Below are 26,685 nucleotides of genomic sequence, written 5' to 3'. Positions count from 1 at the left end.
GTGGGAGCACTTAGAGCACGGAGCAGGCTACTGATCCCATAATGAATCAGCGCACATATGGTCACCTTTAATAAAGACTCTGTCTGGGAGGGCAGCAGATGTCAGGCCTTTAGGTTTTCTTTTGTTTGGGATTTTCGTAGCCTCAGAATTATTAGTCTGGATTAAGTCATGAAAACCCTAATCCAAATATCAATTCTCAGTGTACCTGCTTTTACACAATATTATTCGCATGCAGGGGGGGGTTTTGTCTCAGAAAAAAACTGCTAACATCCAGCGCAATGAGCCAGCTGTGAATTCAAACACCACACCATTTACAGTATTTATCAACACAGTGAATTAAAGATCTGAAGCTCTGATCTTCTAAAGTACAAACACCGCGGTGCCGGCCCATCAATATTAGAACGTTGTGGCTTCGGCAAATTCCCCCGATGTGCGGTGGTCTTTGAAAGGTTTTCGCGCGGAGTGAAGGTGGCATGAAGGATACCCCGGCGAGCACCGGAGGGGAGTTAATAGCTTGGAAGCGTATCGCTCGGTGACAAAGGCTAGCCGACCCCCGGTCGCCTCGCTGGCTATGAATATCCGGCATTAATTAAACCTGTCAGGCCAGTGCTGAAGCGTGCCCTGCCACCACACCGCGCTACACTCCTAATCAGGAAGGGGGGGGGGGGGGGGGGGGGGGGGGGGGCAATAGCCCTTCATTCTCTTTCCCCCCCCCCCCCCCCCCTGCAAGCCTGTCAAATTCAAATTTAAACCCAACAGGCGGTACCGCCAACACTACGCATGGACATACTATCGCTAAGCAGTCATTTGTATAAAATACAAAAACAACAACAACAATATTAACCACGTAATAGATACTTAAACCTACTTTAGAAACCTTAATAGTTATTATTATTATTACCGTTATTGTAATGATCATTGCGTCTGTGTCATAAAGGCAAGGGAGCTGTTAAGAGTCTTCAGGGCGGGAATTGTCTCCACTGCACTAGATCGCATTAGATGTCGTTAATTTGCTTTTAAATTTAATTTCCTTCCCATTCCCTTTTGTCTTGCCCATAAGACAGCAGAGCCGCCTAGCCGAGACCGCGTACATCAGTTTAGATCCCACGCTTTCTGTCACAGGCGACCCTTTGCGATTCCCATAACCTCCGTCCTCTCTACTTTCACACGCCGTGAAAAACAGCCGCCTTCAGCAGAGCTTGTGCCTTCCCCATGCAGAGCACCTGGATCCTAACCCGCTGCTCAGATTACTACACACAGAGTAATTCGGACTGACACATTCTCATAATTAATCCAATCACATAACCTGAGCCATGGATTTAAAAAAGAAGCAGAAAATCAGAGGACACAATGGATCCATGTGACTTGAGAGCTATAATAAACAACACAACAAACCAACAATAAACTGAAAAAAACTGAAAAACTGTCATTTAGATTTTCTTAAAATTTCAGTCCTTCCAGACTGTATGAAGGAAAAACACAACAGGGCCATACGAGAATGGAGATGGGGCTGCATGATATTATCCGCAGTTGTTGTGCTCCACAGAGATCCCCACTAGCCTGGTGTGGGTGGGGGTCTGAGCTAATTTGACCATTACAATAATAAAGCCCACGGCCTCTTGGGAAACCGCTGCAGTGTGTCATCGCATTATCTCGTGTCTCTGTTCGGTTTGAATAATTTATTACATCGGCAAAACGATGGACGCCCCCCCCCCCCCATCTAACTCTTTTCAGGTCTCTTCGGACCCCCAAGCACAGTTGATGGAAAGCGTCGAGCCGGGTAGGGCGGCTACCGCTAATGTGATAAATATCGCTAAGCACACGGGAGGATAATTAATGGCGGGAGAGTTAGTGTATGTAAGACTGACCGGAGGGAAAAACCGAAAAACAATGGCGCTCTCACTTTTTAATCAATCCCTAGGTGTCATAAAGGTCACGCAAGAGTAAGAGTGCGTGTGGCCTAACCTCATGAGGGGCTGACGGCAAGAATTCATGTTCATGGCGTAACACCCGCCATTTTGGCAGCCAAGCACAACTACAATGGACCTGGGCAAGCACAGGCTCAATCTGTTGTAGAGAGTTGTGCGTAGATGGTGCATTGTAATGGCCTACCTACCGTGAGTGTGATAGCTGAAAGTGAAGGGATACAGCCTGGCATAGACCAGGCAAAACACTCCTGCGGACTTCGGCTTGACTTTCAACAGACGCCAGACAAAGAAAGAGACCGAGTCGTACTGTCATACTGGGCTTTGTCCCTCAGTTTCATGGCTTCACAGTAGTTAATTATTCTTTTTTTATTAATGTACGTTATGCATCACTAAGATTTTCCTGAACCCATTCCCATTGAAAAACCACGCAGGACATCTAAGAAGAAACCAAATCCTGGGTTGAGCTTCCCATGAGAAGGAACAGGGGACCTCCACACAGGGAACGTTTTTTTTTCCGCCGATCAGCACATCCCGCTTAAATGGATTTGGGACTAGTCCAGAGCTGAGCTGATGTAGTACATGTCACCTTACACCAAATACACTCTGGAGGTGTCAACACACAGGGCAAGACAGCCCACCGAGCCAATGGGAAGCCTTTCACCATCTAGGCTATGTGATCCTGAGGATCTGCACCTACCGGACAACATAACATTATAGAAGAAGGAACTGTGTGTTTAGAAAAGCAAATATCCAGTATCAAGACTGAGTAAAATAATGGACGGACAATTCTTGGGAGTAATGACTTACAGTGCACAAACTGAAACAGCCGAAAGGAAGCAATAAAGCAGAGGAAAAAGGACTTATGCCAAATGTATGTGTGTTTTATGAGAGAGGGTGCACTGATGAAGTACACTGTGTTCCTGGACTCACGCGAAACCCAGAGAGAAACAGTTCCAGGGGCGGTAAAGCAGCACCCTAATCAAACGGCAAATGGGCTCTGAATACCGGCTCGCAGTTGCAGAGAAATGAAAAAAGAGGAAGAGTGTGACAGGAGTAAGACATTGGAATGATGAGTGTCTAACCGATCCTCGCACTGCTCTTCGGGCATTTATCAATTGGGTGACACCGAAGCATTCCGTGTCAGCATCTATCAGGGCGGGCTCGTTGGAAGGAGATTGCCTGCGATGACATCCACCGGGCGAGCCCCACCACAGCCAGAACCTTCATTTCTATTATTGCCGGGGACTGGGGGGGGGAGAGAGAGAGAGCGTCTGGAAGCGCGGGGAGACTGCGACCACGCGGGCCAATCCCGACAGGACCTTTCCAATCCCACCCAGCCAGCCCGGTAATTGGATGTGTGACCAAGATAAGAGCCGTGCGGGATGATGGGTGTCACATTCTTATGGCGTTATTTCTTCATGCCAATTGCTACACCCCCCCCCCTCCCCCCTCACCCCCCCACCCCCCCAAACCAGGAGATGAAGCAGAAATATTGCGCGCCAGAGGCAATCACAGAGTACTTTTTTTCTCTCTAGGAGGTTGCCGGGGTCTGACTGCCTGGAACGCCGCCGTCGTCATGGAGAGAGAGAGCGTGCAATATTCACTTTCCAGTTACCTCCTGGAGTAGCCGTGCGTGTGCTTTATGGGTGGAAATCCCATAATTCACAGAGGGGATCCAATCAGCGGGGTTCTGCCCGCCGAGTCGAGTCGGCCGCGTCGCGTTCTTCATCCTGTCGAGCCCGGAGACGCGGCGTTTACACCTCGCCTTCCCCCCGCGCCGAATAATCGAGCCGCTGGCCGCTGCTCCGCTGACGAGATCCGACAGGAAACCGTAAAAGACCAAGTTTCTCGCGGTCTCCACGGCTGCCTGTTTACGCCACGCAGCTGGCCGGCTTATGGCAACGAGTGTGGGCTCTGACAAAAGGGGGGGGCGGGGGGGATTGGGGCGTCCCCGTGGTGATCTACAAACACTCCGCACTTTTTTCCGGTTATGCTAAATGGCCATTAAGATGATTAACCCCCCTACCTGCCAATTGCATTCAGTCTCAAATAAGAGCATTGGGCTTGCAAACACAATTTAAATCAGGACTATGCTGCTTTCGACTTCTCAAAGGACCTCTGGTTGAACCCTACAAATGCACACGTCTAACAGGCCATTGAGTACAATTTACTGTATGTTTCCCTGAAGGAAATACATCTTTCATTGCAGTGTGGCAGAAAATAATTCACACTTACTCTGAGCACCTAAATGCAACATATGTATAAAGACCTACTGTACTTCTGGTTCAGTAACTCCGGTAACAGGCACGCAAAGGTACTGTAAGATATTCTGTAAAAATTTCAGGAATATGCCCAAAGAAAGCCAACATATCACTTTCGACACAAATGCCGGGAGGGCAGAAACTACCGAAATGAATTTTTTTTTCCAGAAACAGATATGAAAAATCACCATAACAAAAAGCCTTTTTAGGGAATGTTTGGTGAAGAATCCTCTCAAGTCAGCCTTGCTTCCTCTTCCTCACACCTCTTTTTATACCTGCGTTCTGACAAATGCTTATACTGTAACAAATAATTAAATAATAATAATAAATAATTAATTTTGGCTCTCTAACTTCACTGAACGACTGAATTCTGCATACTAGCTCTTTTGATTAAAACCGAGAAGCAGTTTAACAAGGAGAACTGCAACTCCCATGAGCCCCCTCCCCCAATTTTAACTAAAATTCTGCAATGTTTTCAGTGCTGAAGGCTGAGTATCGTACATTTCCCCGCCCCATGTTCTGGTTTCCACCCAAAAAAATTTAAGCCAGAGGGAAATATACTTGCAAATGAATTTGCTGTTTGATCTCCATCCATGCTGCTTGGAGATCTATTTTTGGGGACGTGGCAATGCTTAAACTGAAGATTTCCTGCTCTTCACACACGTTTGCTGGGAGCAGGAGATGATGGCGTATCTCATAACTTGTGTGACGAAGGGAGCTACACCAGCAAAGGTGTGTGTGTGCGTGTGTGTGTGAGAGAAAGAGAGAGAGAGCGAGGGGGGGGGGGCAGTCACTCCTTCAAGACTTCAGTAGTGTCATCAGTGATTGGACCTGATTGTCATTTCAATCTCCCTGGTTGTGGAGGAACAGGCCTCTCCACTTATCTCATCCCCACTTACAGAGCCAGGGTCCATTAAATTACTGTGATTTCTCTGCTGCCTTCTTCTCCTGCAAAAAACATCCTGACAGCACGCTTAAAATGTGTTATTTGTCTGCATGTTTGAATGCTAATTTGTTGCGGGCTTGCCTGGATGACATATTTTCCTATAGATACTCCACAGAGAGGCTATGCTGTTCCTGTCGTCGGAGGCTGTGGATATGGGGGAACAGCTCCTCTAATCCTGAGCTAGCAAGGGCGTCAGCTGAATGCAGTCTTTTCATGCTTAAGGTATACTGCACGTTCAGCGTGATCAGAAGACCACTAACTGTATACTTAATAACAACAGCAGGACAAAGACCTGGCCTCACATCAAGCTGCAGGACTTCTTCCTGGATTGATAGGTTTCCTAAACAAGGGAGTGCTCTCTGTGTATCATTTCATGTCGCAAACATCACTGTTAATGAGAGGCTGCAGATTGTGAGAACACAATTAACCATTAAAATACCAAAATAAAATACAAATTAGAAAGGCATACACACCAGTTTCGCATAAGGAAAGAAGAGTATATTTATTTATGTTTTTTCCAGCCTTTGCAAAGCCAAGATTTAATAGAGCACCAAGGTCAAATTAGAAAGCTTTATGGTCAAATGTTACACGAGTGCATCCTGGCCAAAAAGCACATTGTAAAACCTCTTCTTCCATTCAAACAATCAAAAGAGAACTAGACAAGAGAAAGTAGCAGACAACAATAAAGTTAATACCAAAACTTTTTATTTATACCATAAAACTAAAATATGGCAAGTCCTCAGATTGCATGTTGATGAAAACATATTGCGTTTCCCAGAGAACAGTGAGCCACAGAATAATTCTAACCTCCAAAAGAAAATGTGCTGTTGGTAATTTTTGGCATTGTTTAAACAGAAAAGTACAAAGTGTACAAAGCAACACAAAATTACGGTACAAGTTTTTATAATTTTGTCAAGATGCTCAATTTGCAGGAACATCTCTCAAGTGAACAAAAAGCAGGGTGTCAGAAATGCATTCATTCCTGCTTCCCCAATTCGCAAGTACATTTTTACAAAGTTATTATTTTCCCCTTAGCCTCAGAAATGTGTTTCTCGATATATCATCAAAGCATCTGTCAGATGATTGTCTAATTCTCTGTTCAACTGTCCATCAAACTGCTCACTTAAAAATAAATTAACTTAAAGTGAAAATATCCAAGGAGAAGCACGTGCTGGACTGGAAGATGCATGAGACAGGTAATGCATAGAGATGGTAGAGAACATATTCACAGTGGCCAGGCTTTCTGTACAATGGAACACACCTGCAAGGTACAGCTCCAAGAATGTCAAAACCTGCCATAAAACTGCTTTGCTATTTGATTTATTGGATAATCGGATAAAATAATCTAGATATAAGAAGAAAAACAAAAAGCTTTTAAAAATAATGTGCTTGTGATCACCGCACAATAGATTTGGGGATTTGTAAAGGTACCGTACTTTACATACCTGGCCAAGAGATGCAAGTGAGCTATTCAACACTGGGCGTAGGGCTGTGGAAGCAGCATGCTGTGCGCTGGACCAAACAGGCCAAGTCCAGTCCATCCCAGACCGGCCGTGCTGCGGTGGAGTGGGCCTCCAAGCGGAATGCGAGGTGGAGGCCCTGGTTTTCGGAGGGGTGCTGTGCGCTCCTTCCGCATGAGCCACAAGAGCGGACCGCAGTGGCGGCCTGTGCTCAGCCATGGGGCAGGGGGGGGGCGGGGGGGTAGGGGTTTTGGGCGGTTTGGAGCCAGAGGGCAGCGCAGCCCTGCTATGTGCTATGTGGTCTGAGCGGTCCCTCACAGTCCACGGGCCCAGGCCACAGAGCACCGCGGAGAACATTCCTGCATCTCCTCACAAGTGGCATCTCAGTGTTTACACGTCAGCAGGCCAACAGCACTCCACGGACCTCTCTCTGACATCTCAATAAATACATCCTCTCATCCGCTGCCATTCTCTCTCAGGAAAACAGCACTTTCCCCATACTCCCTTCAGATGCAATTTTAGACAATCTTTTTTTGGCCAGTGCACACTGATACTATGAAGTGAAGGAAAACTACATTAATATTGTTTCACTCTGTAAATAATTAAACAACAACAAATGTCAATCAATTTCGTAACCCCCTTTAAGGATATTTTGTAGCTGTGACAGAAGATCTGTACACAGTTTTTTGCATACAGTATGTCACACTCCTAATACAGACCAGCTGTGGCTCCAAACAACATCACTGAGCTATAAACCAAATACTTTACACGTTATTTTTCTGCAATCCCAAGGTTTGTCAAGCTGAACATACAGTACTGCCAAAGGAGCAGTTCCTCTCTTAAATCTAAGTTTTAGAAGTGACTTCCATTGCTAATAAAAGGAATGGCAGGTAGAGTAAACAGCCAGATTTTTAACAGCCGGTACTTTTTGAACAGCCAACAATATATGGGGCCTGTATTGTGTTTTTTTTTCAGACACCGACTGTGTTTGTGTTACTGGCTCATAATAAGAACTCCAAAACGTCTCCGCGCCCCCATGAAAATTCCGTTTTGGAACCCGAATCCACAACGCTCCACACAGCATTTAATACAAACAGGTTTTGGCTGACAAGTGCAAGAATTCATCAAACTTAAATCTCTATTAAAGTATGCTGCGAGGAGACTTTATCTGCAAAGTGCAAACTGCTTTGATGGAGCGCTATTACATTCTCCCTTCAAAGGTTAAAAAAAAAATTAACTGTTTTTATAGGTTAAAGTATGAATGATAACGAGGCACTGCCTAATCAGAATCTCCCTTTGCCCTGGGACGTGTTTCAATGAACACAGCCTGGCTTCCATGGTTTCAGCAATTTGTCCTTTGAGGCACACAGAGATCACCTAAAAACTTCTTCCTCTATTCAGTTCACAGAGCCACGCTCCTGTGGGAGGGGTAAAAATAGCTTAGGTCTGGAAAGAAGGCAATTGCAAGGACATGAAGCAAAAAAAAAAAAAAAAAAAAAAAACTGCCATTGCTGGATTCAGTAAGACAAGGGGAAAATGACATCTCACATTACAAATGTGCTCTGAATGAGAAAACAACCCACTGTTCCAAGTCCCTGACCTTCAAGCTGTGTTATTCTCTATACATAACAAAGGAAATTCCCACAACATGGGCCACCTATGCTTTTTTACACTTACACTCATGCATAATTTATGCATTTCTTGCCAGATTTTCCCGGATTGGCATTAATGTCACTGTAATAGAACAACGAGGTATTTCTTATTCAACAGTCTGAGGCACGACAAAGTGAAATACACAAAAATGGAAAGCATGACAGCAAAGGACAGATATATCAAAAGAAATTCCATAGTCATATTTAAATCACAGATCATACTATATTATTTTCCAATTACTCAAGGCCATTTTTTTAAAGATCACAACACTGGGCCAGGGCGGTGCGGTGGTGGTTCACAGCAAGAAGGTCCTGGGTTCGAATCCCTGCCTGGGCCTTTGTGTGTGGAGTTTGCATGGTCCCCCGGGGATCCTCCCACAGTCCAAAGACATGGCTAACTGCAGACTGTAAACTGCCCACAGCTATGAGTGCGTGCGTGAATGTGTGAGTGAATGAACAGGTTGCATGCCCTGCGATAGACTGGCGACCTGTCCAGGCCCAGTGCATGCTGGGATAGGCTCCAGCCCCAAGGCCCCCCCCCCCCCCCCCCCCCCCCCCCCGGCCCTGACCAGGATAAGCGAGTATAGATAACCGATGGATGGATACGCTGGGCTGAAAGAATATATCTGGAATACGCAGTTAGATTAATATATCATACACAGAAAAAGAAGCAACAGTGGCAATGCAGACATTGAAAAAAGACATTTATTACACTAACAAGTGTCAAGGAATATAGAGGTTATTTTTTGGCTCTTCAGAAGGGAAAAAAAACTGCTAAACTGTCAAAAAATCTAGAAAACTTAAAGAAGTCTTTAAACTGTAGGGCAATCTTGGGAAGACTGGCATGCTGCTGTGTCTAACTGGAAAAAACTAAGAGCCAATTTACTTTGATGCCTGGCATTTGGAGGAATACAAAAGATGTTTCAGAGTTCTAAGCAGTTTGTGCGATTGTGCCCAGAGTTGACATCTCCTTTTGCGGAATGCTCTCCTCTGTCCTTTGTTCAGTGTTCATTCTTCAGCTTTCACGCACTCTCAAACAGAATGCATTACTCCGACTTACCTCTCAGTTTTGTTAAATAAGGAAAATCAGCAGCATAACACATTTGAATTCATCAATTCATCAAAACGACTTGATGCGATTAAAGAGGAAGAACCAGGAAGCTGAGTCCTTCAGCATGCATCGGTATGAAAACTACTTGACTTGTGTCACAACCAATGACCGCCAGCCCCAGAGACTGCAGCACTGAAGATTCATCTCCACAGAACCCAGCCTGTCAGGCAAACAGAAGTTCCTTTCTCCTCTCCAGCAGTGACAGTTGGCATCCTTTAACCCCAAATGGTTAGTCTAGGTCTTCCCCCCCGACACAGCGCCCAGTGCCAAGATCCTCCACAGGCCAGCACAATGAGGCCATTCAGAGCAGGAGTGGACTGAGGGGCTTCCAGTGCTCGTCCAAGAAGTCCCTGACCAACTGCCCCCTACTTATTGCTTCCTCTATCTAAATGACAAGATGGCTGCCTCACCTTTCCACTACACCAACTGCTCATTTTGATATGTGTGCACCAGGCTTTCTGAAGCACAATTCCACTGGAAAGCAGCCAGAATTAGCCGAAGTGGACATTTGCTGAGATTGAGTTATATCAAACTTGCTTTTATCTGCTGCATTACTATTAAACATCACAGCATAATTATTAATACAACGTAAAAAATGCCTGTTCCGAGACTGCTCTGTCTCTTGTTAGCAGTGCTATTCTTCCGTTTCTTGTCTCTGAAAACCTTTTTACTGAATTGCATTAGCCTACCACCATGCCTCCTCCACCTAGGATTGTGATGACGCAATATTTTGACAGCATCAAGCGCTCTCATGGCCAATAAAAATAATTTGATTGAGCAGTTTCCAGACCGAGTCATTCATCCTAACCCAAAAAGTACGCACCAGCATCCATCGCAATAAGTTTTTCTCAAATGAATTTAAATTTTTCCTATCGAAGAAAGAAACGAAAGTGACCAAAAGGCTTCACTGAGACTATTACAACAAGTAATGCTTGCACAAATTAATCTATGAGAAATATTGTCAGAAAGACAGAATTTTACAGTAAATGCACAGCCAAGGACAGTATAAAGTAAGGTAGAGTTGCTCGGAAACAGTCAAGACAGAGATATCAAGACACATGTTGTCTCTTTGTACAAAACAGTCCAAGGCTATTGTTCTAAAGCCCCCAAAAAAGCAAACATTTACACTAATTCCCTTTCAGTCAAAGCAGTGTTTAGAACATCCAGGATGATTCCTGGAAAGGAATAACTGACAAAGCCACAACAGGAATTCAGTAACAGTACACAAAAACTGTATTTCATCCTTTCATGGCCTGGTGCAAGCTGCAACATGGGTACTGGGACTTCTGCAGTGACAAAAAAAAGGTACAACATTTCAGCGTAAAGGTGTGGGAGAAAAACGTTGAGAGGATGTGCCTTCCAGTTCTTTGACAATTAAACGACAAAATCTTTTTTACACGACAAGAAAGGCTTATATAAAAATGGTTGCCAAGCACTTAAAGCAAACTTTAAAATATCATTCCTCGTCTGTGGCAAAAAAAGGTCGTATTGATGGGCAGCTTGTTGTCTACGGAAGGTCAGTTCTGTCAGGCACAAGGCAAGCAGATGATTCTTAGATGGTAATTATGCAAATTTCAGCCTAGCTCTGGCGGGGATTACAATCTTTCAGCATTTCTGTCTTCATAAGATTCCGTTTTTGACGAACAGGCCCACGGGTTAAATTGGGATGTGCGAGGTGAGGGGACCGTAAAAACCAGCAAATCATAATAAACATGCAGCAAAAATAGATAATAAAAGTATTATACATTTAGCAAAGTAGATAGCTGACCGTGCAAGAGTATTATGGTAAATATAGACACTGATAATGATTATTGTCACAGTTGTTAGCTAGACATTTGCTATCCTGTTATTATGATTAGCTAGTTACCTAATTAGCAGCAACATCCATGAACACATAATGTCTTGTGTGGGACAAATGATGTCAGCTAGCTATCTGGCCAGCCATTGTAGCTAGTCGTGCTATCGTTGTAGCGTTTACGATTATGGTCTCATAAACGACGCTGCAGAATGATCTCACTGAGGGGGGTTACTCCTCAGTACCCCCAGACCCTTGGCAGACAGTGGAATAGGTGCTGAATGACACCAGTATAAACATCACTTTAAGTCCACACTTGACCGTGAGAGGAGGGAAGATTATGTATATTAACAGCGGGGTTGGCTTTGAAGGCGCGCTGAGAGGAATTTGGAATTGTGCTGACGTTGTCAGGGATACGGGATTACACCGGGACTGCTGCTACGACTCGGCAAAGCCCATCGGTCGGAAACTTCTCAATATGCTCAAAGCAGGAGCAGCAGATGTTCACTTCGGTAGCTGGACACAGAGAGCGTAAGCTCTCCACAAGAGAGCACAACAGTTGGTATTTTGAAAACACGTTTGGTTACAAATCAGAAAAAAAAACTTTGCTGCTTCAGCAAATGATCGTGGATTGACTACACAATGAACGCCTATTTAGCACCCAATCTAGTTGCTTCTCATGTGTGTAATACTTGGTTGGTTTAATTCCCAATAGAAAATGCAGCAATAAGTACACACTGTAAACACGTTCATGGAATCTTTAATTGCACATATCCAGCACCAACAGCAGGATATTCCCCAACACGAAACTTTGCAATGCCACACTTGAAAAAAACTGCTTGCTCACAGATAATATAATCAGCTTTCAACAGATATCTATTGTGCTTGTCCATCCATAATTGTTTGCGGAGAAGAAATCAGCAGCCAAAATGTGAAAGATCTTCTTGTACTTTTTTTTTTTAAGGCATTAGCTACTATTAATCAAACTTTCATACAGTACAGTATATTCCTTAAAACCCTGTTGCAAATAAGAAAGCAGTGCATCCAACACTTCATTTTACACTGCACAATTTATTTGGCAATCCTAAACAATACGGGGCGATAGCTCCAAGCCTAATCCATTTTTCAAAAAGCCTGAATATGAGGAATTACGATGCTGCAATTCCAGCCTCAGCTCAATAACATGTTTCCGAGCCAACGAGTGTTCTTCCAGGAGCTGTCTGAACCTCCCTTCACTTGGGAGAGTCTCGCTCGAGGTTCAAATGGACCACAGCTATAATGCTGCGAGCAAATGTCCATCTCCCTCCTCCAAGTGAACAGTTTGTCCAAATTCACTGCCTCCTTATGATATAGGCTACACCGAGGCGGCAAGCAGTTCCTTTCTAAAATAAAAAATTAAAAAATTTAAAAAATAAAGACAGCGAGAACTACGAACCTACAGCTCACTGCTTGTAGTTTTAATAGTGATTTAAAGACCTGCGGAAACAGCAAGGCTGAAGTCCCATGCTTACAATATAATGCAACGTTCTATTTGAACAGAGCTCTATTTAAACCACTCACACACATGCACACTCTCTCTCTCTCTCTCTCTCTCTCTCACACACACACACACACACACACACACCGCTTATATAGCTCATTTTGCTTGCACTTTCTTCAATACCAGCGATGAGACAGAGATCCTGCCCTCCATCCCGCTGCTCACCTTGTCCCTGCTAATGTAAAAACAGTTACAAATGAGGCAATTTAGGCCCTGCCAAGCTCATTTGGCTGCTAGCAGCATATTGATCCAAGCAAGCCCATGAACCTGCTCCTTGACAGGTCCCAGAGAACTGCTCTGGTCCCAGCGAACACTTCGCACCGCGTGTCATCTTGTCTGTTCTACGCAATGCGTTTGAACTTGCATCACCATTAGCGCCCAAAATTCATCATTCACTTGACTGGACCAGAGACCGGCACAGAAGAGCAAGAGTAAATTCACTGACTCTGATTTTGAAAGCTATTATATACCATGTGGGGCTTAATTAAACACTCCTCGCTGTCACTGTGATTAAGCAATGGCTTGATACTCAAGGCTCTGCATTCACGCAAACAGAAAAAAAACAAACAGGATGGTATTTGCTAAGAAATCGCTGCAACGATTCATTACCCTGAATCAGTAGAACACGCAGAAAACCAAATCACCCAGATTGCCGAGCAGGCCCAGATAAGAAATGGGTCAATGTCAATGTCGCAAAATTGCAGTCAGTCTTGTAAAGGGATTTATGAAACATTTACGAAATGAAGCCAGTCGGTAATTGCAGAACTTTACAGCCTGGAATGTTTATAGCAGAAACAGATGCAAATTGCATTTCTGCTGAACATGTTTGAGAGAGCCTCTGACCTTATAAACAGAACCTTATAAAGACCTTCGAGCGCATTCTGCCCACACAGAGCAACCACCACTCATTTGATCAGTTTCCTGGAGGAGTGGCGCATCCTGTGGGGAGGGGCCCTACCCAAGCCAAACCCAATCCGCTCGCCAACACCCCTTTCACACTGGTGGGACCGCGCAGAGCAAACCCCAGCCCCGCTGGAGCACAGCCAGGCCTGGTTGGCAAGGCACACATGCTTTTCCCAGTGGAGTACCTGGACTTGTACACTTGAAGTTACATTTGAAGAGGAGAACAGACAATGGTGTCCAACACTGACAACTAAGTTAAAGGAAAATATGCATGTTTCTCAAACAACCATAGCTAGCCAAGGAGCAAGAAAAGATCGGCACCACTGTCAAATATTTTACAATTACAGCCATAGGTAGCATACATGCCTAGTTGTCTAGAGAGGATAACAGTAAACATCTGATAGTAAAAAGCAAATTAATTTTGATTGATAAATACACTACATGGCCAAAAGTATGTGGACACCTGATATCCAACATCTCATCCAAAATTATAGGCATTAATATGGAGTTGGTTGACCCTCTGCTGCTGTAACAACCTCCATTCTTCTGCAAAAGCGTCATACTAGATTTTAGAGCATTGCTGCAGGGATTTGCTTCCATTCAGCCAGAAGAGCATTAGTGAGGTCGGGCACTGATTGGGCAATTAGGCCTGGCCCGCAGCTGGTTTTCCAATTGATCCCAAAGGTGTTGGAAGGGGTTGAGGTCAGGGCTCCATGCAGGTCAGTTCATCCAGACCGTTCTCGACAAAACCATTTCTACATGGACCTTACTGTGTGCCCGGAGGCACTGTCATGCTGAAACAGGAAAGGGACTGTTTCAGCAAGACAGAATCATCCAGAATGTGATTGTATGCTGAGGCATTAATTTGCCTTCACGGGAGCTAAGGGGCCTAGGCGAAACCATGAAAAACAGCCCCAGACCAAGAGGTGTCCACATACTTTTGGTCAGATAGCATAGCTAGCCGAACTTCACAGAATGGCAATCAAGGCCAAAATATTTCCTCGGAGTTGTTAACTGAAGCAACATGGGCACACATTTTGGACCCCATGCCAGTGGCTCGCTTATAACAGGCCAACAGCAGACAGGTTACGGGGCAGAGCTCCAATGTTGGCCCTCAGTCATCGGGGGGTGGGGGGGTGGGGGGGGGCGGGGGGTGGGGCGGAATCCAGTGTAAACCTGGGCAGAGGTTTACAAAGTGATGGAAATATTGGGGTGTGAAATCTGACTCAAGACTATACTCCAACTGCTGTATATACGGCTAGTGGAGCTGTAGCTACAGGAAGGCTATACTGTAACATGACAGGTACAAGTTCTCTCCCACAAGCTGGATACACGCTTTCTCACGCACGCAGTGCTATGGATGTGCCAGATTGTGGACTGTTTTCCCTTCTTTTTCTTTTCAATAGTAAAGTAACTGTTGGGTGATATAATGAGGGTGAGACTCTGAAAGTCACCCTGGCAACCTGCTGCCTCCAAGGGAAAAGGAGTGGGTATCAGTGTGTGTGTGTCACGGACTTCTGCATGTGTGCACTAGACCTTACTAAAAGGACACCTGGAAGCTTTGTCAGCAGTTTTTGGAGGAGGTCACATTTAAAAACAGGGTAAAAAAAACTGCCATTCTCCCAGCAAGCACTGCAGGAGACTCAAACAGAAAATGGCACTGTACTCTAATAGATGATAATTTATAGTAATACAAAGAAAGTATAAAACACTGATTCTCAAATGGTGAGGGGCAAGTGTAAAACAAACTGTTTACCAACTACAGTTAGTCATTCACTGATGGTATGCAGCAGAGATTTTCAATATAATTCTGGATCCACACTTTTTTCAGCTTTAACTTTAACTTAATATTTGTACAATATTTGGCATTCAATGCTACTATTCTCTATGATTATTTACCTGGATCCTAATATATCCCTTACAAACCTTGAGTTTACCTCAAACCTTGCAGCAAACAAATGCAAGGGATATTTAACTGTGCATATTGCACAGCTATACCACCCTCTGAATTTTTTTTTTTCAAACCAAACTAAATTCAAATCAGGAATGTATGTTACTTTTTAAATCAAACCCAACAGTACTCATTTATCAAAAACAAATATTTTTCTATCATCACAAGGGAATACAGTCTGGCTTCCAGTAGTTATACACATAAGGGTGCTGCCAAGCCATTGAGGTACTGGTAACAAAATGGCACACAAAGACAGAACAACATAAACAACTCTCCTTCACCCTTTTATAAAAAAACAGCATTCCAGACAATTACATAAACAGCAATATTGGAACAAAAAGAGTCCAGTTAGCAGCAGAACACCCACAAGCACAAAAATACACCACACCCCCCTTGTCTAGACTCATAGCAACAGCACTGAGCTCTGAAAAAAAAAGATCACACTGAAAGGCTTTGAAGATTTTAAATCCCTCTCCATTAGCTCCAATGCTTCACTCCTCAGTGCTCTCCTTCTCCTTTGTGAGGCGTTTGCTGGTCGAGCTGGATTCTTATCAGGCATTCAGAATGGCAGGGACATGGAATAATAAAACGTTTTCCACCAACGGTCATGCAAGTGAAATCTCATCACCTTTTTGCCCTCCATTTTGGTGCTCACTGCTTGTAGCCCTAAACTTTTCAATTTTAGCAACTTTGACACTGGGACCAATTATGCATTGATTCAGTAAAAAAAAGAACAACAGAGTACATTTCGGCCAGATTCACTCAAAATCTCACGACAAAACTCAATACCTCCACAGACACAAAAATGCTAGCAGCTTAATTCTGTGCTCCGAACGTTCAAACAATCTTGATTACAAAGCGTTTGTGAGGGGCCTTGCCAACATCTGTTTATAAACCCCCGGAATGCTCATAGTGAGTTTGTGGCAAAGGAGCCTGGACAACAACTTACCTGAATACCCCACACTGACATTTCACAGACCTTATTTCCATGATACACAGCAGACCAGGCCATATGTCTTACTGCCCATAGACGTCACACAGAGGTGCTGAGCACTGGAACTCACCTCCGGCAGGGGTACCCCCAGGCGTCTGAGACCCTCCCGGGGTTGGTGGCACCGGCCTGGGCCACGACTTCGCCGCGGGCAGGCCGACCCGCACCGGCCCCACGTACTCCACGTACGTCCCGGGGAAGTCCCCCTTCTCTTTGGTCCTCTCGTTGGTCCCGTGCAGCCAGCCCTTGGGGCTCCGCTCGTCCCCGTCCTGGCGGTCGGCCGCCGAGAGGAGGGACGCCCTGCCCACGGTCAGGACGTCGCCGGGCTCCAGCGAAATGTCGTCCCCTCGCTCCCGCTTGTACTCAAACAGCGCGCGGTACTGGAAGCCGTCGGAGCCCATGGTCTGGGGATCTCATGAGTTTCAAGGCTGCGCAGGATCTGTGCTTTTATCGTCCGTATAAAACTTAGCGACTCGCTCTCCGACAGCCCATTAATATTTTCCTGCAGGACAGCCTACATTCACCTACCACGTCGAAAGTCCACAACTGAACCATACACGAAGAGAGAAGGACTCAGATTTACTTTTATTCGGTGAACTGGTGATACTCCACTTCCCCTTGTGCTCAGACTCTAAATGTAAATGTACACAACCCACGTACAGACTGCGTTTAAAAAAAAAAAACAGACAGACAAAGATGGCGACTGCAAATGATCAGAACAGAGCACTTGAGAGTTTGTGCCGTAGCGAGAGGGAGCTGGCAACGTTTTGGGTCTACCTGACCGACAGCAGCTGCTGAACGTCCCGAAATTCTGCAGAGATGGCACCGTTCCACAGATGGCAATGGCAATTTGTCAAGAATCCTCACTTCAGTCACAGGTGTTGCCACAGGATACCTGCACCTAACCACGTAAATCCACTGAAGACAGACAAGTACTTTCCTACCACTTCCTTTTCACACAGTCCATGTGCGCAGGTCACACTGCCTCAAAATCTGAAAATGTTCACAATTGAATATTACAATCATTATTTTAATAACTGTAATATAGTTATTACCATTACTTCACTTCTCTGTTTATGGAGATTATCCCCATGTACACAGGGGAGTGACATGCCTGGATAGTTAAATACCTTGTATCAGATAATGAATTACTTAAAAAATGTACTTCTAAATATTACAAGCAATATTTATGTAAGTGCATCATTTCAAAAAAAATATGCAGTATAATAAGTAGGCTAATTACTCTTACTCTGAGCAATAAGTAAAATTCTGCCATCTTACAAACACGGTGCATATGGTACTCTCTCTGCAAAATATGAGTAATGCGGAGAACATTGTGGGAACACAGCACTTGCAAACCGTCGGCTACGGCTGAGAGGATAATAGCCACGAGACAACTTCAGTGCGGCATGCAGAAAACTAGAGTGATACAGTATAAAAATATAGCGGAAACTTACGTCTCACCACAGAAAGCAGTGTGTTCTTTGCGCATAAGGTCGACAATCCAGTTAGCTAGATCAAAAGGCTTCGGTTTGTGACCATCAAAAATAATTTCGTTTTAAGATAAAACGTTGCGATGGAAGTCTGTATCGCCTTTGCAGAAAATGCGTGGCTAAGTCCGACCTCAAAGCCCCAGTGCTGTAGTGTATTAATACGAGTGATGTCAGAAACCACACCCCCGTCGCGAGTGAATTACAGTCTCGCCGAAGAAGCCGCTCCACTGCAGCGTGCGCAGTTTTGTCCAGCCCGTCCGGTAATATGGCGGTTGTTTCATCCCATCTTAGCTTTGTTTATATGTAACATTGGCAGCGTGCACGCGCTTCAAAAGTGCGTGGGATGGGTCCGCACACACACATGCAATAACTTGCACAGCCTTGTACAGCTTAGGTGAAATTAATGTTGGGAGCTTGTGCATGCGCATCTACTGAGTATTGGACCTACTGTGCAAACTGGTATTTAGATGCACGAGTTTTTCCCCCTCTAATTTGTCAGTTGATTCTCTGTGAGGGATGGATAAGTTGCCGTAGCATAAGCTACCATAACATATTTACCCACTCCATGTATTGTGAAAAGTTGTTTTGTTTACAGATAAGCAGGAACAATAAAATGAGGGGTAATTATTTAAGGAGGATATTTCTTGAAAGTGCTAATGAGTGGTATTGGTGGCAAAAGGGCAAATAGCGTGCTTTTAAAGCAGTGCACAGAATGAGTTTACATATCAAGTTTAACGGGAACTTCCCTCTAATGTCATGGCATAAAGCACTCTAGATGTGCATGATAGTAGTACAGATCTTTTCAGGGATCTGAACAACAGCGGTTAACCTTCGTATCAGAACAGAGCTCTGTCAGTTTGGTCATTGCAAATACATCGAAAGGCGCAACAGTGTCAGCAACTTTCTGATGGATTTTCCTCCGATTAGGCTACATGAAAGGGCTTTCTTGGGTCCCTCCGTATCCCAGCAATATTTCAGAAGGGTCCATGATAGTTTAACACGCAGAAAAACCAAAAGGAAAGGAGATGTCTTCTCTATACTTGCTAGTTAGCCAACAAGCTATATTATTTGCTATTTACTATTGAAAACAAACCAGATCAGCTTGGTTCTCAATATCATGTTCCACAAGTGATCTTGTGGTGTCAATTTTTTGCACAACACTTATACATTGCATGCTACTGTGCCAATAATTTTGATAAATGAATGCAATCACTGTGCTCATGGAATAAACTAAACAAGACCTGAGCAAACTGTCATGATGTTCTTTTAAAAAACCTACATTGTTTATTGAGTATCAGGGCACCCCTGTGTGGAGAGTTCTGCTTTACAAATTCATGCTGCCCCTCTCCTTGATAGCCCTCTAATGTGATTGCCGACTTCAAATCAAATCAGTAAGACCACTCTAAAACCAGTTATTGTTTTCTTGTTTACCTTCTATTTGTCATCTCACCACAGAATAACAATTCACTTTATCATTTAAATCAACCCTTACAGCGGTACATAGACAGTGTCAATAACGAGGTGAGCTTTAATTATAAACCGGTCACCCATTGGCCCACAAGATTGTGCCTGGAGTTCAAATGCGCAATTTGTTTTGACCCAAGAGCAGTAATACAGTTTAGACCCATCAAGTGCTTACGCAAGTTCAAAGTGGTAGAAATCAATACCCCGAGCTGAAAAACAGATAAGCTATAATCAAAACAAAGTACCCACTCAGAAATGGCAGGCCATCAAAGAATGGATGGTTTTGCAGCACGCATCATGGCCTACATAAATAACAGGGTCTTGGTGGGGGGGGGGGGGGGGAATAGATGCCAGACAACTTTATTTCCTCTCTCTGACGTCTGTTATATTCCATACATAGCATGCGGTGAATACGCATTCAAAATATTTGCATGTAGGGCGAGAGCTCAGAACAGCGATATACAATATGCATGAAGAAGGACCAAAAACTGTTCGCTGGGCTGTGGAATTCACGCCTGGGCGATTCCGTTGCCCCGGCTCCGAAGCTGATGAGGCACATAGTGCTGCCGCCCCGCTGTATACGCTAGGCTCTCCTACTCCGCCTTTACCGCTCGTCTGCTCCCAATCAGTGACAAGGGGGGGGGTGGGGGGGGGGAGGGGGGATCCCGCAGAAAGAGATAATAGCAGAGCGGAGCGAGCCGCTAGCCGCTAGCCGCTAGCCGAAACCCCAAAACTGCAGCGGGCCGACGGCAGCTTGGCGCACCTCCCAAACGCGGCGGGAGTGCGGGAGGGAGAGCTCGGCTGCCAGCGTGAGCGCGTTTCGCACTTCCAAGCGAGCGCTTCACGGCCATTTTCTCCGAGTTCGGCTGGATGTCTCGTCAATTTCGTACGCACAGTTCAGTTTTTTTTTCCAGTAGTTTCTGCAAAAATGCCTTCGAAAAGCAACGAGGGAGACACAGGTTACTGCCACACTAAACATTCTGTGTCACCGTAATACAATTAGCTTTTTTTGGACTTTGACCTAATAATCTAATTACCTACTTTGCATATTATTTCAGGGCAGTGCAATTGTTGCATTAATATGCGCTATAACAGATGTTAATCTTGGTGCACAGCTCTTATATTATTCTATGTGTTTTATTAAACACAGTAGAGATAAGCAGAACATGAATAGAAAACTACACTTTCATTTCCTCCCAGCATCTAAGTAATAACCTTCCCATATAAAATATGCACATGCAGGTCATTTTGAAACCAGACAAGTGTGGAAACTGCACGATGGATGGTTTCATGCCATGACCAGCACTGTGTATTTCTGTCTGACATGTCTAGTTATGCGCTCCACAGTCCACTGTTCATCCTTACCTTACAACACCCAGCACCTGAGTTACAGGCACCAGATTTGTACAGTACATCGAGCTGATAGTGTGCACGTACAGTGGCAACTAAAACATGAATTATAATCTTCTGCGTTTTTTTTGGACAGCGGACAAAAAGTTCCCTGATACAATGTGCCATAAGAAGGCCAGTACGAGTCCAGCGGACGACGAAGCCTAGGCCGTCATTTTCCCCAGCCTGCTGCGGGAGTGCAGCCGAGCTCGAGCGTCTCTTTTGAGCCGCAGTTAAAACCTCGCAGGGAGCCCAGATGTGTATCGGGGAAACACATCTGCTTTCATCTCCGCCGGCAGCTCGCGGACCCCGACACGAAACGCGAACCCTGTCGCATTCTATCCAATTAGCCGTGAGTCGTGGCGGGGTGCGCGGGCGCGCGGGGCGTGTGCTCGGGGGGGTCACGCTCCCCGCATCACGCAGGAGAGACAGGCCTCCGTGGGCGTCGTGTTTGTTATTCATCTCCGATACCGCACATGGCCTTTTTACTGTACGTGCCTTATTCTCGTCAAAGCCGACGTTTTTGTAGCGATAACGCGACGCTATTGAGATATAAAAATTGCCCTGGAGCTCTTCGGAGTTTGGCTCAGACGCCAGATGAGACGCGGTCCTGCAATTAGGGGTCAAAGGTTCTGTGGTGGGAAACCTGCTGTCTGTCAGTGAAAGATACACATTCTGTGTTGTGCCTCGCCAGGAGGACTGGATCAATGCTGTCAATCCAGGTACGGCATCTTGGTCGCACAAGGCCCCCAAATCTACTACTACCAGATTACATTACATTACATTACATTACAGGCATTTGGCAGACGCTCTTATCCAGAGCGACATACAACAAAGTGTATAACCATAACCAGGAACAAGTATGACAAAACCCCTAGAGAGAAGTACCGGTCCAAGTGCAGGGAACAACCGCATAGTTCAACTTGGACCCTGAATGTTAAACTGATTAACACTAACACAACGAGAACGGCAACAACGCAATCTATGGAAAAAATACAAGCAGTAGTTAAGACGCCAGATGCCATAATCATGTCAATAGCCTAAAAAAAAGTATCTTTACAAAGACTATCAACAAACAGCATTGGCACTTTGACTGGACTGGGGCATTATTGTCAGATGAGACCAAAATTGAATTTAAGAAAGACACTTATTCTGAATAGGACATCGTACCTGTGGTGAAATGTGGTGGTGGATCTATGGTTTAATGTTGTTTGCAACTACTGCTCCTGAGGGTCTTCTTCTAGTCAATAAAATCATGATCTCCAGAAAGTGGCAAGAGTTGGCCCAAAACCTGGTTTCTTCTGCCAGGAAGCTAACCAAGACAATAATACTTCAAAATCCATGAACAAATGACTAACTGACAAGTGCAGACTGAAGGATCTGAAGGATCATGAAAGATTCTGTATTGAAGAAGAGCCCCTCCACAGACACACACATATTACAGTATGCAAAACTTGCCCTACATTCATGAGTACATCACATCTCATGAATATAAGTGTGTATCATATAGCCTATGGCATATATAGTGATAGGTAGCAGTATCTAGGTAGCAATATCTAATTAAAATCATAACAAACGCATGAGACAGGCATCCCCATTGGGTATGCTAGTCATGAACATCACCAGACACCCAAAATGAGCGTCTACAGATGTGCAAAATGAACACATTCAAAATGAACGTGCATGTTTGCATGTTTTGGCCCCAGAGGTCTTCAGGTTTGATTCCTGGGTGTCTTTACATGCTAAGCGAAAAAAATTATGAACTTTACAAATAATGCATCGTATACAATGACATGTATGCTGGAATTGAGTATGTATTTAATGTATTTTCTTGTATTTACTATTGAATATTTAGTTTATAGGTAATTTACAGGAATGCTACAGTTGACATGTAATATAATAAGCATATGGTTGCTCAGCATGGGAGAAGATTAATCCAGCTAGAGCAGCCATCCAAACATGGCAGAGACTTAAACCAACAGTGGTCACCTCCAAGTTAAAGTGTGTTCATGCACAGAACAATTTAAAGCTTTATTATCTTTGGCGCACTATACCAAGTGTGCGAGTCTCACTTTGTTTGAGTTTTAACGCTCTTTTGACTCTGCACCTTAGCTATTGGGCTGGTGTGCGTGCATTAATGCGGACAATGATCGGAACAATGCCACGTGACCTCAATAAGATGAATGAAATCACTAGTGTCATCTGTGCTAATCCCATAATTTAAGCCATCAACTGCCTCATTATGCATTAGCAGGATACATGCAGTACCTACAGCATATACACGCAAGATCCTTTCATTTAGTCTGTAACATGCGTGTTCACTCAAGGGGTTCAAACTTCACACAAGTGCCAAAAGGATGAAAGGCCAGGATGATTACACTTGAAATAATAATAATAATAATAATTCAAAGGTCCTTCACGTGCTCTCGCGAGTCTCTAAATGCTGCTTCTCGTGGTTTCACGAGGACATCGTTCACGGTAGCCTCTACATATCCCCTGTGGCAGGTGAATGTTGCAAGCGCAGTTAGACAGAGAGCAATAATAACCGACGCCATTATTTTTTGGTTTTTTCTCCTCCGTTTAAGGGGGGCTGATCTGAACCTTAATCATGCACGGGGTGACACACACACACACACACACAGATCCGCAGCCCTTCACAGAAGCCCTTTATCCTCCCACACACACCCGTTTTCCCAGCAGCGCCTGTCAACCTCTCGCTCATTAACATTGAGAAGTAAAGTGCTCGTCACCAGGCTCTGACAAACCTTGACGCAGTGCTATCACATGCATTTTGTAACTTTATCTTTTCTTTTTTTTTTTTGCCTTGGCTCATCCGCAATGGCATACTTTCATAATCTTTTCCTATTTCTGCGAATTTTCCGAACATATCGTGTATTGTGGGGGAGGAATGTGCGAGAAAGCCACGTTTCAACATGGCACATTATGGCTTTATATCAAGCTACAGTAACGTCAGTTAAAACCTCATCAGTTAAAAACTCATTTACCGAAAAACAGCAATTTATAACATAGCAAGATGATTTAATTATCACTGAACAAGAGTGCCACTCGATGCCATGTATGCCATCTTCCACCTATAACAGTCGTCATATACACCCAGTAATCAGGTTTTTTAAATTACCGTTGCATCTAAAATTTTTCTAAGTTACATTCAGAACAGTCAACCGCTTTTTCCCACGTACCCTGATCAGAGACAGGCAAACAGAAATCGAAACACAAAAGGCCAATCGCTAAATCCCTGCAACACAGCTAACACAGCTAATATGGTAGGGTAGGTGCTAATATGTAGATTAAATGAAAGCATACACCAGGTTACCTGAAATACCAGGTTTGGCCACCTGGCTGAATCTTATCTCCGTGTAGCCAAATAGAACTGAGCTCGCAGCTCCAACTTCGTAGGTTTGATTACCAGGTGAGGTATTGCTGTTGTACCCTTGGGCAAGGTACTTAAACTGAATTGCAACAGTAACTGCCCAGTTGTGTGCTAAAGGCGACAGCAATTACACCCCAGAACATGCTGTAAACATGTTTGCATTCCTCTTTTATAATGAAACATTGCAACCCATGCCGTCATTTCAACATTTCTGAAATAATTTTTTTCCTCCAGAAAAAAACTGGTAGAAAACATCTTGGCGCTGCCCTCTAAAAGAATGCTTTCTACATTCCACTCTGGCCCCGCCTCAATTGTGATGTCAGAGTACCTCTTTGGAGGTACTACCATGTCATACGAATGTCAATCAAGACATCCAGCTGGAAAATTGTTGCTGCGCACACATTCATACGTTTACTTTTTAACACGACTGAACACTGCCAGCACCCGATTGGTTTCGACTAATGTTTTCAAATCTGAGAAACATGGTGGCCTATTCATAAACTGTCATATTCCATCTAAACAGTCCACTAAAATACTGTGCTTCTGAAAACATTGGAGGCCAGAAATAGCCCTGGTGACTGCTGAATCTTGATTCATATTTGATATGCATCGCCTAGTTTGAAGGTTTAACCCATGAGCCAGGCACAGATACGCTACGCTGTACAAGATTGTTTGCGTACACATACTTTATGCAAATGAGATGGACACACCCACCCCTATTTTTCAAAAGTGTAAGTGATTTTACAGTAATAACCTGACTTGACATGATCATATTAAAAATATGACCTAAAAAGGGAACAATAAATAATTGAACTACACATATACTTCAGATATTCTTGAATATATCTGACATACAACAAGGTATAGTAATGAGAATTAGTAACTCCTATACATTTTTACTGCATTTGCCAAACAATTTATGCAAGCCCATTGATTTTTGTATTGGGCAGAATATGATTTATTACAATATATCATATGCTCATAGACAGAAAAAATCCACTGTGTAATGCTGAAGAAAAGACATCCTCAATCTAGAATTCTCAGGCTTTTCTATGGCCACAATTCTTACCTCCATATAAGTCTAGAAAGGAAATGATCTCTAAATATTTAAAGGCCTCTCCGTACTTCTACTGATAGCAGAAGCGGTAACAACCGCAATAATCAATAAAAATGAATTAGTCAACAGCATTTCATCATCCAGCACAATCCTGGAAGACCACCAGTAATGTATAAACAAAGATGGGATCATATTGCTTTCTTGAACTCTGCAGTGTGAAATAATCATTGCAAGACAAAAATTGGTCTGAGGAAAATGGGAAGACGGGCAGCTTTTGTCTCCAGAGACACAGACAAACAGCACGGGGACAGCAGCCTGGTCCTTAGCCTCACACGGCAAAGCAGACAAGCCTCTCTGGTTTGAGAGCTGCCCCCACACAGTGTGTGCTATGAAATCACCGTGGAGCGTATCCAAGGTCCTCTAACTCTGCACTGCCACAGCAGTCCTCTCACAGTGGTGCCGTGTGCACTCACAAACGCGCAGTGGATTTATACTAGCCAGTGTTCCTCTTCCCACTGCTACATCTACTGTTAATGCAAATAGGGTATAAGGCAATACGGCGTTTTGTACTAATAACCTTGCATTAGTCACCCCAGGCCTGTGTGCATGTCTTTATGATAGGATAGTTCTCAGTCCAGCTGGGACGCTGAACAGCAGATCTAGAGTCGCTCTTGTCTCCATAGAAACTGCTTTCCATGACTCGTACTTCTTACCTGTTACTTAGCAATGCCAGCAGGACACCAGTGATACTCTTTGGATTAAATGTTATGGAGACACTGAATTCCAGGAAGTGTGTTAGCTGGCTTAGGGGTAGGATACAATTTTTCTTTTTTTCTACATTCCTCAAACTTGTATGTCGTGCTAATGTATTTTAAGCTAGAATTTTCAGGAGCGTAAGTCCCTAACCATTTGTTACAGACGAGGAGATATGCCATTAGACAGAAATCTTTCGTAATAGTCTATGTTTGTATAGTCATAATGTTGAAATGTACGCAAACAACAACTCAGGATAGTGTCTTTAAATACCACATCTGAGCTTGTTTTGTTAATGACATCAGTATAAAGGGCAACAAAATGTATTATTAGTCTCTGCCACAGGACATGCCATTTTATAAATGTATGTGTGTGTGTGTGTGTGTGTGTAAGGGGGGGCAGGGGGAGAGTGAAAAGCTGGGCATTGCTTGTGTAAAATCATTTAGGTTTTGCTATAAGAGATGCAATGTCCAATACATTCCTGAAATGCATTTAGCTCATATTATATAACACTGTCAAGAAAGCAGAAAAGCCATCCAAACAATTATTGTAAGGTAAAGCACTTTCAGCTGGTACACAGTATACACAGAACTGCCACAG

General features: G+C 44.1%; 1 protein-coding gene across 1 annotated transcript in view; it reads right to left on the bottom strand.

Annotated features, from left to right (window-relative positions):
• Positions 1 to 18,246, bottom strand: part of pik3r3b (phosphoinositide-3-kinase, regulatory subunit 3b (gamma)) — a 137,013-nt gene extending 118,767 nt beyond the window's left edge. The window contains exons 1-2 of the mRNA XM_035414178.1: positions 17,996 to 18,246; positions 16,612 to 17,531 (exon numbers count right to left, since the gene is read on the bottom strand). Coding sequence (XP_035270069.1) covers positions 16,612 to 16,939 — 328 coding nt within the window. The 5' untranslated portion in view covers positions 16,940 to 17,531; positions 17,996 to 18,246. The remainder of the gene's footprint in view (positions 1 to 16,611; positions 17,532 to 17,995) is intronic.
• Between the last annotated feature and the right edge of the window lie 8,439 nt (positions 18,247 to 26,685).

This window comes from Anguilla anguilla, chromosome 4 (assembly GCF_013347855.1).
Source record: "Anguilla anguilla isolate fAngAng1 chromosome 4, fAngAng1.pri, whole genome shotgun sequence".
Taxonomy (NCBI): domain Eukaryota; kingdom Metazoa; phylum Chordata; class Actinopteri; order Anguilliformes; family Anguillidae; genus Anguilla; species Anguilla anguilla.
This window is presented reverse-complemented; position numbering and strand designations above follow the sequence as displayed.